Source organism: Palaemon carinicauda, chromosome 11 (genome assembly GCF_036898095.1).
Source record: "Palaemon carinicauda isolate YSFRI2023 chromosome 11, ASM3689809v2, whole genome shotgun sequence".
Taxonomy (NCBI): Eukaryota; Metazoa; Arthropoda; class Malacostraca; order Decapoda; family Palaemonidae; genus Palaemon; species Palaemon carinicauda.
Genome location: NC_090735.1, coordinates 61,143,787 through 61,161,030, shown reverse-complemented (window position 1 = coordinate 61,161,030; position 17,244 = coordinate 61,143,787). Strand labels below are relative to the sequence as shown.

The 17,244-nt window shown below is 38.3% G+C and overlaps 1 protein-coding gene across 1 annotated transcript in view; it reads right to left on the bottom strand.

Annotated features, from left to right (window-relative positions):
- Positions 1–3,658: 3,658 nt before the first annotated feature.
- LOC137650034 (filaggrin-2-like) overlaps positions 3,659–17,244 on the bottom strand; it is a 14,768-nt gene continuing 1,182 nt past the window's right edge. Inside the window, exons 2-16 of the mRNA XM_068383051.1 lie at positions 15,693–15,848; positions 15,323–15,436; positions 14,591–14,776; positions 13,764–13,887; positions 12,863–12,946; positions 12,650–12,691; positions 12,298–12,342; positions 11,688–11,803; positions 11,312–11,428; positions 11,116–11,208; positions 10,576–10,684; positions 9,863–10,026; positions 8,583–8,759; positions 8,034–8,091; positions 3,659–7,502 (exon numbers count right to left, since the gene is read on the bottom strand). Of these exons, the coding sequence (XP_068239152.1) occupies positions 4,000–7,502; positions 8,034–8,091; positions 8,583–8,759; positions 9,863–10,026; positions 10,576–10,684; positions 11,116–11,208; positions 11,312–11,428; positions 11,688–11,803; positions 12,298–12,342; positions 12,650–12,691; positions 12,863–12,946; positions 13,764–13,887; positions 14,591–14,776; positions 15,323–15,436; positions 15,693–15,848 (5,088 nt within the window). The 3' untranslated portion in view covers positions 3,659–3,999. The remainder of the gene's footprint in view (positions 7,503–8,033; positions 8,092–8,582; positions 8,760–9,862; positions 10,027–10,575; positions 10,685–11,115; positions 11,209–11,311; positions 11,429–11,687; positions 11,804–12,297; positions 12,343–12,649; positions 12,692–12,862; positions 12,947–13,763; positions 13,888–14,590; positions 14,777–15,322; positions 15,437–15,692; positions 15,849–17,244) is intronic.

Below are 17,244 nucleotides of genomic sequence, written 5' to 3'. Positions count from 1 at the left end.
GAGGAGCAAGACTGATAAAAGGTGTCCCACCTAGAGACAGGAACACCCCTATACTAATCGATTTACACTGGTTGCCGATTAATGCGATAATTGAATTCAAAATATGTACAATAACCCACCAAGTAATCAGAACCGGGCGTCCAAAATACTTAAGAGAATTGCTACATATTGCGCAGCCAACAAATCGTGTCGACACGAGAATAGTTACAGATGGCTTCAAACTATTGGAACCTAGATATATGTCTACTGTAGGCTCCAGAGCCTTTAAATATGCGGCCCCGACACTATATAAGCAGCTCCCACGAAACATTCGAATGATTGAAGACATTAAGGCTTTCAAGAGGAAACTGAAGACTTTCTCATTTCATGAGTCTTTTGACATTGACGATTTAACAGTCAATGAACAATACGCGATATGAAACGTTAAATACTCTGAACGGACAAGGTAAAATGACAGTGGAGGTCCTGTAGAGAGTGGGGTTCCCCTGCTGTATAGGACCGGAAAAGCAGCCATCAAAGTAAAGTAAGTAAGTATATCATTTATCGAGAAGTAAAATTGTGTGTCATCTGCAAATAGTTTGAACTTCACGCCATGCCTTTGTAGTATTTTCGATAGAGCAATAGTATAGATGCAGACTAAGATTGGGCCAAGTACACTCCCCTGGGGTACCCCTTTAATTGTTCATATGGTGAATAAGAGTTTCCAATTTGTACACAGTAATTTCTACCAACTAAGTCGTCTTTTAGGTATTCGAAGGCTTGATCTTCAATGCCGATGGACCGTAGATCATTTAGTAGCAGTTTATGCTCAACTGTATCAAAAGCAGCACGAGATCGAGCAGCATTAAAATTCCCCATTTATTTTCATCCATTATTTCCAGCATATCATTTACAACAGAGCAGATGGCTGTCTCCGTAGAGTATAGTTTTCTGTAAGCAAATTGGTTGTCAGGCAAGGTTCTATTGCTTCCAAGTGACTGACTAGTTGTTCAAGAATTATATATTCAAGCACTTTTGAGACAAAGGATAGATTCGAAATAGGTCTATATGAGCTTAATTCCTGGTAGTCCAGTGCATTTTTTCAGAACTGGTGTGACTATAGCCATTTTCTCAGATTTAGGAAACTTATATTCATCAATGCTTGCATTTGCAATTCTCATTAGTATTTCGGCTAGATTAGAAAAGTTTTCTCTCCAAATACTTCAGATATTGACATAGGATCGATTGCGCAGTTTGTTTTCTTTGCTCTCTTGATGATTCTGGTGATATCATCTTATGTTAAATCTCATTAATTTTATCCGTGTATCTGGTGTATCATTAATCTGATGTTGAGTATTTACAAATGACCTGGTTATATTTTCAATTTTGTTTTTAAAGAATACTAGAAAATTATTTGCTTGTTCCTTGTCACTGTATCCATCAGGTAGCTTCTTTTCTTTTACATTTCCCATTAATTCAGGAGACAATAGAACTTATTTATGTCTGTTGCTGCTTCGAGGATCTTTCTCTTATAGAATTCACTTTTTTCCTTCTTAGTAGGTAGTTATCTGACACGCAGCAAGTATTATACCCAAGTTTTTCAGTTTTTAACCTATTCCACTTTAACGTCTTCCCCCCCTTTTTTTTTTTTTTTTTTTTTTACTAGTCTCTCCATAAAACCAAGGAGATTGGTTTTTAACAGTTATAGTCTTTTCCATCGGTGGGCACATGGTATGATATACACTTTTACTCACTTTATTATAAGTGGTAAGACAGTTACCACACTTGGCTCCTGACAGACGTTGGTCATCATGATCACAGGGAAAGTTGATAGCATCACTTATTTTCTGTAACTTCAATAAATACGGTAGAAGAAAATTTTGATTTATGTCTAAAGTTTATTTTCTTTACTAATGCATGTTTCTGTAAGGCAGACTGAACTTAATATGTTTGTGTACTGGGGAAATTGTAAATCTCTCTTCAACTTTATATCGGATACAATATTATTTATGTCATTAAGTCCAACGTATGCCCAGTTAAAGTAGTTATACAGTACATTATTCACTAGTATATTTGATTTTAGTAACTCACTAAATGTCAAAGCGTCAGTATTTGATGCGTCATCCATCCAAAAATTTAAGTCTCCTCAGATAACCAATTCGTTTTCTCCATGATAATCATCTCAATGAGAGCACCGCATTCTTCAAAAAAGATAAGCGTGTTTATTCTAGGTGGTTTGTAGATTGTTACAAAGGATATTCTTCTATTCTTTTGACGTAGTTTATTTCTATATATTCAAAGCTTGTTACACTAATTCTCTTCAGCATTTTGAGATTAGAGTAGCTTTTATGAATAAGAGTCCGACACCCCCACCAGACCTACCTTCTCTCGGTATGTGAAAGAAGGCATGTGTGGGTGGCATCATTTCAGTGATCTTTGCCTTGTCCAAGATATTTAACCATGTTTCAGATAATGCTAGCATATCCAAATATTTCTCGTTTATCAATTATTTGAATAGTCGTATTACCTACAGATTGTATTTACATAGCCACAGTTTATGACATCCCTAGTAGCCATGATCAGCATTTTCCGCCTGTCTTTTCAATAAGTCATAAGCTTTGCAGTCTCTAGAATTTACTGTGTGGTCACTAGCTAGTGCAGCTAGAAGCTAATGGAATGCTGCAAAGGCCCTTCAGTAAACCTCTCAGCATTCCAAGAGTACATTGTTGGCACTACCCTCTTACCATGATCACAAAGCTTTATGTTCAGGGCCACCCTAACTAGGTTGGTTTGCTGTGAGCGATCAGACAAAAGTCTCCATCATCAATCCAGCTAAGGTGGGAAAGGCAATTTTCAAAGACCAGATAGTCTTTTCTGCTGTTGGACTAGTTTAGAGTCTTAATTTAGTCATCATCATTCTTCTAATAATTAATTTGAACTTTTAATCTAATGATTGAGTATTTATTATGAACCCAGAAGAAATTCTACCTTCAAGATTTTAACAGCTGGAGAGGAAATTGAATTTAGGGATTTGGATCACATGACCCAGCACGGTTGCCTGGCAGGTCATTCAGTGCCCAGGTGCTACACAATACCCCTACTGTTGCACGGAAGTAAAGGGTTAAAAGCTGGACAAGATGGACGAAATATAGCCGGAACAATAGTATAGGATAAAGCAAACAGCTGGGAGAGCCATTGTTACACTATCAGGCTTCCTTATGACAAAAATGCGTTTCTATACTCTTCTCAATCTGCTATAATAGACTTACCAAGTATGACCATTGACATTTTCTATTCTAGAGCGATGCACCAAACATCAAAATTACCCCATTATTTGTAGACTTCAGCTTATCAGGTCCAATTTTGGCATGCTCCACGGGACAGTACTGATACCAGACCACAATAGGCAGTGAAAATGAGAGTTGACTAAATCAGAAGCGGGAAAACCACGGGGATTGATCTGGCAACAAACAGTGGTGCCAGATCCTTGTCATTGGTTTTCACTTCCGATTTTAACCCTCATCATCACTACCTATTGTGGTCGGGTATCACCGTTTTCCCGTAGAGCATGCTCGATCGTGTGGACAGTGCTTAAAAGTATCTACACCATTGACCACTAGGGGATACCAATTTAATCTGAGATGGTGATTTAACCCAATAAAGGTTAGGTGGAAAATACTTTACTCTTCTAGAACTTTATTTGCACCAAAAATTTAGATTCAAGTAAGATTCAGGAATTAGTTGTTATACAATAATATGGGTAGTTTCCTACCTCTTAATATATTCAAATTCCTATTTAAGGACCAAATTGCACAGGAAAAAATCTTGGTAAGGTAATTAAGCCATTTACATACTTTAAACAATTTCATGTGCTTAATGGAACTTATTTGTACAAAACGAATTTTAAATTTAACACTTTGAACAAAATAGTTAAAATTGATTATACCAAAGTATTGTATAACCTTGCAACATAAATAATTTATTAAAATTAACATTTATTTACAACAAACAAGTTATATTTTAGCTTTTAGTCGCATTAGCAGCATACCTTTTCAAATATCCCACTATACTTGGATCTGGAATGTCACCACTATCCCCACTAGAGTTTTCCCCTTCATTATCAGTTGAACCAGTCTTTTCCTCAGCTAGTCTTGCTTGCTGTTGTAAGTTTTCACTAGCTTCTGCAGTCTTAACACTTCCATGTAAATTTGAAGTTATACCGTGTTTCTCGTGCCAAGACGAGTGGGGCTTTTTATTACCGTCGCCGTACTTGCTGTGCCATGTACCATGAGCTTTCTCATAATCAAATTTGTTACTACCATACTGGCTCTGGGAGCTATAAGAACCCAATTTGTATGCAGCGTGATCAGATTTCACAGAACTGTGGCTGTAACTATTGCTTTCCCCATAGCTTTCATGTTTGCTGCTATACCCTTGACCATGACTTTCTCCATAACTATGCTTATCTCCATATGAAGCCCCAGAGCCATATTCACTATACTTTTTCTGATAAGAACCATGACTTTCATACTTATTCTCATGGCCATACCCAGCGTCGTGCTTGTCCCCGTAGCCATAGGCAGCGTCGTGCTTGTCCCCGTAGCCATAGGCAGCGTCGTGCTTGTCCCCGTAGCCATACCCAGCGTCGTGCTTGTCCCCGTAGCCATACCCAGCGTCGTGCTTGTCCCCGTAGCCATACCCAGCGTCGTGCTTGTCCCCGTAGCCATACCCAGCGTCGTGCTTGTCCCCGTAGCCATACCCAGCGTCGTGCTTGTCCCCGTAGCCATAGCCAGCGTCGTGCTTGTCCCCGTAGCCATAGCCAGCGTCGTGCTTGTCCCCGTAGCCATAGCCTGCGTCGTGCTTGTCCCCGTAGCCATAGCCTGCGTCGTGCTTGTCCCCGTAGCCATAGCCTGCGTCGTGCTTGTCCCCGTAGCCATAGCCTGCGTCGTGCTTGTCCCCGTAGCCATAGCCTGCGTCGTGCTTGTCCCCGTAGCCATAGCCTGCGTCGTGCTTGTCCCCGTAGCCATAGCCTGCGTCGTGCTTGTCCCCGTAGCCATACCCAGCGTCGTGCTTGTCCCCGTAGCCATACCCAGCGTCGTGCTTGTCCCCGTAGCCATACCCAGCGTCGTGCTTGTCCCCGTAGCCATACCCAGCGTCGTGCTTGTCCCCGTAGCCATACCCAGCGTCGTGCTTGTCCCCGTAGCCATACCCAGCGTCGTGCTTGTCCCCGTAGCCATACCCAGCGTCGTGCTTGTCCCCGTAGCCATACCCAGCGTCGTGCTTGTCCCCGTAGCCATACCCAGCGTCGTGCTTGTCCCCGTAGCCATACCCAGCGTCGTGCTTGTCCCCGTAGCCATACCCAGCGTCGTGCTTGTCCCCGTAGCCATAGCCTGCGTCGTGCTTGTCCCCGTAGCCATACCCAGCGTCGTGCTTGTCCCCGTAGCCATACCCAGCGTCGTGCTTGTCCCCGTAGCCATACCCAGCGTCGTGCTTGTCCCCGTAGCCATACCCAGCGTCGTGCTTGTCCCCGTAGCCATACCCAGCGTCGTGCTTGTCCCCGTAGCCATACCCAGCGTCGTGCTTGTCCCCGTAGCCATACCCAGCGTCGTGCTTGTCCCCGTAGCCATACCCAGCGTCGTGCTTGTCCCCGTAGCCATACCCAGCGTCGTGCTTGTCCCCGTAGCCATACCCAGCGTCGTGCTTGTCCCCGTAGCCATACCCAGCGTCGTGCTTGTCCCCGTAGCCATACCCAGCGTCGTGCTTGTCCCCGTAGCCATACCCAGCGTCGTGCTTGTCCCCGTAGCCATACCCAGCGTCGTGCTTGTCCCCGTAGCCATACCCAGCGTCGTGCTTGTCCCCGTTGCCATAGCCTGCGTCGTGCTTTTCCCCGTAGCCATACCCAGCGTCGTGCTTGTCCCCGTTGCCATACCCAGCGTCGTGCTTGTCCCCGTAGCCATACCCAGCGTCGTGCTTGTCCCCGTAGCCATACCCAGCGTCGTGCTTGTCCCCGTAGCCATACCCAGCGTCGTGCTTGTCCCCGTAGCCATACCCAGCGTCGTGCTTGTCCCCGTAGCCATACCCAGCGTCGTGCTTGTCCCCGTAGCCATACCCAGCGTCGTGCTTGTCCCCGTAGCCATACCCAGCGTCGTGCTTGTCCCCGTAGCCATACCCAGCGTCGTGCTTGTCCCCGTAGCCATACCCAGCGTCGTGCTTGTCCCCGTAGCCATACCCAGCGTCGTGCTTGTCCCCGTAGCCATAGCCTGCGTCGTGCTTGTCCCCGTAGCCATAGCCTGCGTCGTGCTTGTCCCCGTAGCCATAGCCTGCGTCGTGCTTGTCCCCGTAGCCATAGCCTGCGTCGTGCTTGTCCCCGTAGCCATAGCCTGCGTCGTGCTTGTCCCCGTAGCCAGTGCCTTTGTAACCTTTATGTTTATTCCCATGAAGATGATCATACTTCCCAAGGTACTCTTCAAAAGTATCAAAATATGCCTCGTCATACCTACCCTTATGAGCATAATCATCAGTAGTGTACCCATCATAAGCACCAGAAAAACCATCGTAATAATCTTTTTTGATACTAGCTTCATACTTGAGTTCATCATAATGATGCTTGTTCTTGAGTTCTTGCGCATCATAATCTTGACTATAAATGCCCTTTGTTCCATATCCACCATCTTTTACCAAGTGTTTAATACCATACTTTCCTTTGCGGTTATATCCAGTGGTATATCCTCCACTGTATTTTGTAGTACCGTGCTGGCCTTTGTATTCATAACCTTGTGTTTTATAGTCATGCCCACTACTATACTTATTCTGGCCATGGGAGTTTCCATAAGAGCTTTCATGAATGTTTCCATATGTATTACTGTGAGCCCCTCCATGAGCACTTTCATGAGTGCTAGTGCTTCCGTAAACAGAGTTTCCATACGTGCTTGTACCTCCATAATTCTGATTTACATTTGAATGCGCGTTAGTTCCTTTGATTGTTCCATGTGCACTAGCACTTTCATAAACTTTATTAGAATCTGCAATTATGTTAATTCCTTGATTGGTCGAGGCGAAGCTACCTTGATAGTCTTGTTGCGCATGCAATGCACTCGAGCTACCACCTGCAGCAAAGTTAGCAGTTTGCTGAGCATTAGCACTAGAGAACTGACTAAAAGCTCCACTTTGTTGTGTACTCTCGCTACTGAAAGAGCTCTGATGTGCACTGCTGGACAGTGACTGCTGGAAGTTATTTAAGCTACTGGACTGACTTTGAGCACCTTGAAACTGTGCCCCACCTTGAAACTGTGCCCCACCTTGAAACTGTGCCCCACCTTGAAACTGTGCCCCACTACCAATTCCTGTCAGCAATGGATCAATGCTGTGTGTTGAATTATTAAAGGATAAATTATCACTAAATGATGTTGAGCCTAAGAAGGCAACTCCTCTAACAACATTCAAGATGAAATCTCCATAAAAGCCAACATCAACTAATACAGTAGGAAGACCTCTGTCACACGCTACACTCCAAGATATCAAACCTGTAAAAAGAAAATTATGTTGGTTTAAATACTTCAGAAGTTTCGGGATAATAGCTCCAAAAACCCAAACACTAAATCCAAAAGATTAGCAGCTAATGAATTTTTGATAAAATATTTTCGCATATTCAGTAGAAGGCTTTCTTCAATTACCAGATACCAACTTTATAAATTAATTTTAATACTTCGATATATTTAAGCATGCAGGCTAAAATTAAGCTTTTGTTATCACCCCTTAATTAATATGCAATATGATTTGATATGTATTTAATATATTAAATAGGTTTTTAAGCGAGTAAACCTAAGACAAAGTGGTATCAAAAGAAATTAATCAAAAGGATAGTCAAGCTCGACAAGTCCCATCTCACTTGCAGAGTAGGTAATTTTCTAATTAATGCTTCAAAACCCGCAGTCCAAAACCATTACTATAATTCCACCACAATATGCCCAATAGAAAGATTTTCTAGTGTTCTTACACGTGCGTCAAAATTGTGTAGAAAAAAAATTAAAATTTCAAAGCGTTGCTAAACATACCTTCTAGCACGAACTCTCCAGCAACAGTCCTACAGACCAAGCCACTGCCACCATCTCCCTTTAGATACAAAAATATAAAAGTTACAAAAACCCCTGTGAAATGCATGATGCCAAGAAGGGCTCATGTTCTAATTAAAATGCCTGTAAATAGCAAACCAATGATACAGTTATGAGGTCTAAATACATCAGATATCCAATGAGAACCTAATACATTTTAAAACTATGAGAGATTTACAAGAGTAATGGAATTATAAAGTTTCATTATCTTGGTGTATCTGCACCCTTTCTTAGAGTTTATGCAGTAAAATATTTATCAAAGAGTTTGTATACAAGGCTTGGGTAATTCTCAAAAGATCCAGGACTGCAGATGTTATCACAAAAAATCTCAGCTTTAATGAAAGTGTTATTACAGAGCAGAACTTTGAACACATTCAGCTGATGAATGGTCTGATCTTTTAATCTTAAATTTAATAAGACGAATGATACATTGAATATTTCCTGGATTTGATAATTCTAGATATAACTTTTTTTTTTAGATTATTAACTTACATGACATGAATCTCTCTGATGAAGACCCTTGACACAAGTCACTCCAGGTAAAAGCTTGAAGAACGCTCCTAGCGATTTCACCTTTCTTAGCTGGTACTCGCATCTGCCAGATGAAAGTAGTACCAGGCCAGATTCCTTCAAAACTGGATGGAAATTTGTGATTCTTGGAGAGCCTGGCTGCAAATATAAAAACAGATCAAAATTGTGCAATCATTATGAATTTGGGCCACCTGGCCCGCACTAAGGTCCAGGTGGTTATTCAGCTCCCAGTTGAATGAATGTATATGTAGATTAGGTCCAAATGATCCATTTCTAGAGCTAGAAAAGACATTTGGTGCTATGGTACAACTGTGGGAGAGGATAAGTTTGTGCAACTGTTTGCGAGTGGAAGATACTGTTAGCGGACCATAAGAAAAAATGCTTCGTGCTTTCTATCAATGTTGTAAGTCTGTCAAGTTTATTTCTATCCAGATTGAAGTTTCTCCAGTTGGATAAAAGGGAAAAAAAATAAATTAAAAAAAAGTATTTTTCTTAGGAAACAAAAAAGTGCTTCCTAGCCATGGCACGCTAGATACGCCTACACCAATAGCCCCTTCACAGAATCACTAAATTAGCTTTTACCAACAATTTTCAACTTTTTGCAAAACCTTTTAGGGTTTTCCTTTGAGAACTTTAATTACTCAGGGTTCTCCAAGACTAAACTCCAGCAATCTTTCATGAAGAAAATTCTTTTTATGTAGAATATCCATAGATATGCATGGAGATTGTTGGGCATACTCTTCGCATTTCTGCATGCTCTTCGTACTTCTGGAGATTAGTTCACCAAACTTTTAATTAGGCACCACAGGGCACTAAGAGTTGGAAGACCCACGCCTACATGGCTGATGACTGAATCGTGATGTATTAGAATTTCCTGAAATGCTCAAGATAGAGGCTCTTTGCGTCACTATGCGTAGGAGAAGGTGAGGATTGATGATGATTATGATTATTATGCCGTAAAACTTTAAAACTTAGAGCATGCTGTAAAACTAATTTATTAGAATCCAGCACTTTTAGAACCAACCACCGTTTTAAAATGTATCATTAAGAATAACAAGGTCAAAGATATAAGGTATTTCCATCAATTACTGAATCATCCATTAAGTCAACTAGATAATCTAATGATTGGGATAGTTACATTATTGATATTAGATTTCAACCACCCATTAGAGGCAAGATCTAGTATATAGTTACACTAAGTGGACTTGAAAAGTTTACTATATGTTAAATTTAGTGCTTACTCTAGCTGGTGTTACAGATCCCCAACCGGGAACATAGCATTCTTGCTTATCTGACGCGGCTCCTTCTCCTGGGAAACATACCCTGGCAACATTGGGAAGGGACAGGACAGGAAACTTTAAAACTAGGACAGCTAGGTCAGCCTTGAGGGTTGCTTTAGTATAATCTGTGGATATAAATCAATAAGTAAAACAAGGAGAAACTTACCGCCGATACATTTCAGAACAAATTTTGAGAAAAAAAACTGAAAATAGACTAGCAAGAGTTCATGGTTTCAGTCTTATAAGAATTGGAACATTGACAGGGGAAGGGTCAGTAACAAAGTTAAAATCGCAAGAACTTGCTACACATTACTTAAAAAAAACGAAACTAATGGCATTTAGAGAGGAAATCAAAGATGTAAGAAATCTCTACAATGGAAATTTATGTATTGGTCTGAATCTTATAGAGATATTTCTGGCATAATAGAAGTTAACCCATATGAAAATAGCAGTATCCAGTGGTAATATTTCAGTTCAAAAACAAAATTTATATTCAATCACAATTTTACAGCTAACACTGTACTTAACTTATTCATTTAAGTTATCTAAAAATATATAATTGGTAACTGCACTAGCTTTAACAGTTGGGGTATGATTAAGAGAAAACTTCCACTAACTTCCACCTCCCTAGGTACAAATTGCACATAACTACAAATATTAATCTTCAAACTTACTTGGGTGGAAGACTACACTGTTTAATTCGACGTCGTACGAAGGGTGACTTTCAGTGTTGCTCGTCAAATCATAATCACCTACCCTCACTCTCAAAGCTTGCGCTGTGTACTGCATTTGAGAGAAGGTAGTTTTAGTATTGATAAATGTACCCAAATTCTATTGATATAAAAAAACATATTTGACTAGCCTGAGAGAGAGAGAGAGAGAGAGAGAGAGAGAGAGAGAGAGAGAGAGAGAGAGAGAGAGAGAGAGAGAGAGAGAGAGAGAGAGCGAGAGAGAGAGAATTTACATCGGCAAATTGAATCAAAACCAATTTAGAACAGTGTCATTACTGTCGTTATCTAATCAAACTGTACATAATATGCCATGTCAAATTTAGGGGACTCAATTTATCCCTCGTGAAGCTCTGTAATTAAGAACCCTAAATATAGAAAGCAGGCAAGTAAACTTTGAAAGAGTCTACCTTGTAAAAATTCTCTACATACAAAATTAAAACAAAGAAAACTATATCTATGGGATACTATTGTATTTTAACTCACCGCATCCACACAGTGCGCGACTGTCACAACATGTCTATCGGATATTATGGTACCACCACACAAGTATTCTCTGTTGACTGTCAATACTGCCACCTGCGTGAATTAATTATATAGTATAAGATAATTGTAAATTAAATATTCACAAAGTATTATAAAGTTTATCAGAATTTATCATTTAACCACCACACATACTTACATGCCACGGGTACTGTCCTTCAGTGGTTAAGCCTGCATTGGCTAGATCTGCAGTGTACGAGGTAGACTGATGAGCTGCTATTCCCTGTCCAATAGGTCTCCCACACGAGGAAGGAACCTTTAGGGAAATTCTCTCTTTAGTAAGCTAAGAGAAAACTTTAAAGCAGTTTTAAGACATTCAAATACTTTTTGCCAACACTGCACTGATGTTGCATAGTTGTTGAATATAACAGTAATTTTGTTAGTGTATACAGCAGACTTAGTATTTAATGTTCAGTACTTTAGAATAATTAATAAAGTCTTAAAAATTCAAAACCTTAACATACAAGCATAAATTTAAAAAAAAATTTAGGCTTGAGAATTATTTTGTAACTTACACCTGGAGTTGGAGTAAATTGAGTAGATGCAGCATTTGCAGAACGGCCGGTAAATTCGGTGGTATTTTCAGGGGCCAACTCAAATGGTAGCGCAGCTGGTATTACTATGATTGTGTCTGGGAGGGTTAAAGATACCAAGATGAACAAAATCAAGTTCCAATAAATATTAAAGACAAAACTTAAGAATAAACCAGAACCACCTTGGGTCTTACTAGATACATATCCTCGATACAACAAACTTGTGCTCTAAGGATTAAACATTCTTGCTTTAGCGTCCTCGTTTCGCCTAAATGTTTTAAAATTCCAATAAGCAAAATTTACGATACTCCAATTTTATCAAAATATGTTTATGTCTAGGAGTGATCCGGAGTAACAAGAATTTTTTTTTATAAATTATGATCAAAGACAAAACCTTTGTGATTGACTTGTCACTCCACTAAAATCTGATTACCAGTTCATTGAAACTTAGCCCGTGATTAATTTAATCTGGTTGACAAATAGATTTATAAATGTATTAAATGTCTATATTGTAAAAGTAACCAAAAATTAATTTAAAAAAATTACTTAATCCCGGTCATAAAACTGTCACATACAAAGAAAATCTACGTACCATTAACTTCAATCCCATTGTCGATTTCGGTGAGGTTGTAGTCACCTAGAAACATAAGAGGGTGTCAGTGTACATACATTGAGATCTGTTATGCGTAGGTTAAAGTACACTTAGTAGTATTTCAAGCTATCAAAATGGATTAAGAAAGCTACACGCATAGTAGTTCAATAACCACAAGGATTGAGAAAACAGTCGGTGAATTTATATTTGGAGATCTGTTGAACAGAATAAGAAAACTACACTATTAATATTTCAAACTATCAATATGGATTAAGAATACTACACTTATCTAGTAGTTAAAGCTAATGATATGCTTAAGAATAAGTAAAAGGTTTCCTCTGCAGGCACTCACCAGCTGTGATTTCACGACGCTTTCGGGAGTAGGTGGAGTAACCTTGTGTTAAGGGACATTATAAGTAAATTAGTACCAATATTTTGAGAGCAAATAACTATCATCCAAAAAATATCTTCAACCCAATTCCATGAAATAGAAAAAAATAAATAAAAAATTAATGGTGTAAAACTAATATACAAAATTTTCCATACAAAGGTTTAAAGAACGTACGTGGACCAGCCAGCGAGCCGAAAGTTTTACTGTAATCCCGAATTCTTGGACTGTGTTTAATTATTTCGTTGTTCATATCACCATCTACAGGGGAAAAAAAATGAGAGTTAATTAGAAAAGTTCTAAGAAATTTTATTTTCAGTAGCCAAAGGAAAACAGTTTAGAATAAATAAAAAAAAAAAACTATTTTAAGTAGGCATTTTTTTTAATCCCTTGTAGTATCTTGCATTTAAGAAGCCGTAATTTAAATAGGAAATTCTTCGTAGAAATACTTTCTCAATCTAATTTCAGAAAAAAAAAATAGGCGACCGTAATTTTTACCATACTTTTGTTATAATCTTTATGGGTTTCTGACCGTAATAGCACTCCTTACCGTCAATATATAATTTCTTTTAAAACTAAATGCCTGGCAAAATTTGTTACAGGATTTTCACTTTCAATGCAAATTTATAATTAATTATACCAGAAGCTCTTCTCGCTGTATAGCAGAAGGCCTAAGGATTCAACACTAGTAGGATCTATAGTTTCAACACTAGGAGGATCTATAGTTGTTAAATAAACCCTTAAAAAGCAGTAATTCGATCATTGAAGTTTTATTCTAATTCATGTTATCATGATAGTATAAAGATTACTTGAAAGAAGTATTTCCTTGGCAAAGTAAAATAATTTTTATGGTTCAGCATAAAATCAAAATTATCTTGTGCAAGGAGTCAAAATTTAAATACCTAAAACTTTCAAATACATTCTCCCCACCAGAAACTTTTTTTTTTTTTCCTTTCACTGTACATAGGCCAACCACAAAAATTACTTAATATAAGCTCCTAGAACTAAAGGCAAAATTTGGATACGAATTCTAGTCTTTTCATAATCATAAATCATCTACTGTGTTTTAGACACTTACCCACTAAACGAGGTGCCACCGGAGGGGAAGTGTGCAGGGCTTCATAAATGGCATTGATGAATATATGAATGGAGCAACAAGACCATGAGACCGTATCCCATGTATGCCCACATTGGAACTGAAACTAAAAAGAGAACATTACCTCAAGCTAGTGGTTAAGAACAGGCAGGCTTTTGTTCGTAAGCACGAGAAGTACACAGGAAGTTAAAAGTTTTAAGTAGGAAAGTGGGTCCTGGTTTAAAGTTGCACCCCATTCCCTAAAAAAAAAAAAAAAAAAAAAAAAAAAAAAAGAAAAAAAAAAAAAAAAAAAAAAAAAAAAAAAAAAAAAAAAAAAAAAAAAAATTCTGAAAATTTCCATAGGTTTTACAAAGAACTTTTACATGAGACTTTTATAAAAGGGCCTTAGAAATGCCAATTTTGTAAGAATGTAACCTTTTTCCTAGTAACAACTTAGGATAGTTTGCCGCTAGTGCAAATTGATTTACAATGAAAGAGCCTATCTAACAGAAGTGAATTATACGGCACTATTGTACACAAATCAAATCAAATATGCAAGAGCGGTTGGTCTTCATGCACCGTCGACAAAAAATAGACTTTAAACAGGCATAAAAGTAAAGAGCTTGCATGACAGTTCTAGGACCAGAGGTTAAATCACCCCAAGACTTGAAAATTGTTAAGAGGCTTTAGAGCGCCAGAGCTCAATGTTTATACAAAAAAAAGAAAAAAAAATAAGAATCAGACGTTTTACTAATACGAATTCTGGTAGAATTATAGAATTTACTAGCTTACTAGATTTTGGGAAAAACATACCAAAGTATTAAACTTACATTCCTTTCGTCTCCCATTAGACCACCAACATAACGAATCGCTGCTCCTGGGCAAACAGCTGGAGGAACGCAGACGCTAAAGCTAGGGCAAATGGGAGGCGGCTTTTTCACCACTGGAACGACCACTTCCGTTGCTTCTTGTCCTGGCCATGGTAGGACCACTAACCCTCTTATTACTGTGCTGTTCTGCAAGTTGAAAACTAACATTAAAAGTACTGATAAATCACTAGATAAATTCTGTTTAAAGTAATCTTACAAAACTCTAATGTTTTGTAAACAGATTTATTTTGACATTTGCCGATTAATGAATTTTCAATAGCTAACTTATGGCTGTAGACAAGTAAAATTTTCTTTAAAAGTTAAGGTTTATCTTACAAAAGCTTAACACTATTTAAGGAATTTTAAGTTTGGAAACCGTGATGTAAGAGTTCCCTATGTGGCTATTCTTAATACTTTATACCATATATAATTTGTTTTGGTGAAAACCTTCCAAAGACTAACTTTGTTCATTACGAATCCACTAGGTTTCATTTGCAAAGTTAAACTAATTATGCTATCTTAGTTTTGCTATATTTTATTATGGCTTTGCTTTTAAGCTACTGCATAAATTCCATAGCAATATAGAAATGTTATAAGTAGGAATGCAAATTAATGCAAAGAAATTTTACAATTATATAATTACTGCATAGCATGTAGTAAAACTAATTCATACAACTAATGCCAGGTACTTACTACATTTGGATAAAACCAATTATCCTTTGAAGGATTGTAATCCGACGAAACATTGAAAAGTCCTGCCTCTGCACAACACACGTAACCCTCAGTGCTGACTACACCACACAAATACTGGAAGTTTCAAAGTTGAATTAAAGATTTATCCCGAGTATCCAAGTAACATTTTTGGAATTATGCCCAATTTGAAATTTAATGAACAAATTTATGTATTAAGATTTTGAATTAAAGAGTGCCTAGTCCAAACCCAAATTTACGAGTGTACTAAGAATAAAATATTTTCAACACATTGAACAATGTTTCAGCCTATATCTAATTTCATCCAATTTTAAGAGTATAAATGGAAAGTTTAATAGTAAAAGAACATTACCTCCACTAATTGATTCGTATCAGTCACATTATACGCGTGTAACACTGAACCATCAATGCAGTTTTCACTCGGGACACACCACGCTTTTGAAGGGCACGCATACCTGATAGCCTTTGCAGTGTTCGAGTACCAAAGCACCACCCATAGTAGCACAATCTGAAAGTGTTAAAATTTGAGTCACATATTGTAACTAAGGTCACATTTATTGGCATAGACATATTCCATATAACAAGCTGCTTGGAAAAGATCTAATAATTTTTTTTTGAAAGAGCAAGTTTCCAATGTCCTCAAATTATACAGATAAGCCAGGATTAAAGATGGCGGAAAAGATTTTGCTATAGTGATCAAGAGCATTAATGTAAACAGAGTGGAGAAAAATATATAAGTGATGCCGAAGCGGATTGTGGGATGGCTGTCTTAAAAAGATCCGGAACGTTAAAGTCTAAAAGTTTTTAATAGGTTAATAAAGGCTAACTTATGTCATACCGAAGACAAAAGCACCTGTAAGATTGAAAGTGATGCTGCATGCACAGGTACCAAAATTTAGTCTTTCAAAAGAAACTTATGGACTAACATCTGTACGAATTTTAACTGAAAGAACTAGTGCCTCAAATTAGGACAGCATGGCAATCCAGGGGCTGCCCTTGTTTAGTAATGAAAAATTTAAATTTGGCTAGGAGCTGCATTTTTTAAAAAATGCCAAGTTCCTTTAAGGATTCTTTCAAAAGAAGTGAAAATTACTTCAGAAAACTAGTAACAAACTAGCCACAAGGCAAGTACTAACTACTAGCTGGCATATTCTATAAGATACTTTAATTCTTGGTAAATAAATGAACCATATAGTATTCCTACATTTTTTCTTCCACTTCTGACCATGACTAATGGAACAAACTGTCCGTTATAGTTTTTCTACCACAACCTTGTAATAATAATTGTGGGGGTTCCTAGTGGGAAACTGCTTTTCTTTGGTAGGGAAACCCTACGCCCCTGAAAGAAGTTTTTGTAGCGGTAGTTTCGTCAGAAATGCATAATAAAGATAACCAGTTGAGATTTATGGGATTCAGGTAAGTGGCGTGAAATTAAATAATTTCCTATAAATCAAATCACATCCCTCGAATTGTTTTTGCTCCGCTATGGCTCTTGGCTCGCTAAACCATTATATCTGTATTCTTCGGATCTAACAATCGGTACACCGATGAGCTGCCAAAGCCCATCAATCATTCGTGGATATTTTTGACTTTCTGATGAGCAACGTTAGTTATTTACTGAACGTAGTGTTATAAATAATGATACAACAAACTAATGAGATTAAACTAAACGACATTATTACTCTGTGGGAAACAGCTCCTTGGGACTCAACTAATGCTGGAACGGATTTAGAGGGGGAAATAACAAACATCCGGGAACTTGTTTATAAATACTAGGAAACTTAATCGGATCAAAGAGCCGGTTAAAATAAGTCAAACGAAAATAAACAGAACAGCTGTCAAAAGTTATTGAAAAACAGCAGTAACTGACTACAACTAGTCTCCCATAATTAAGCAATGGACTG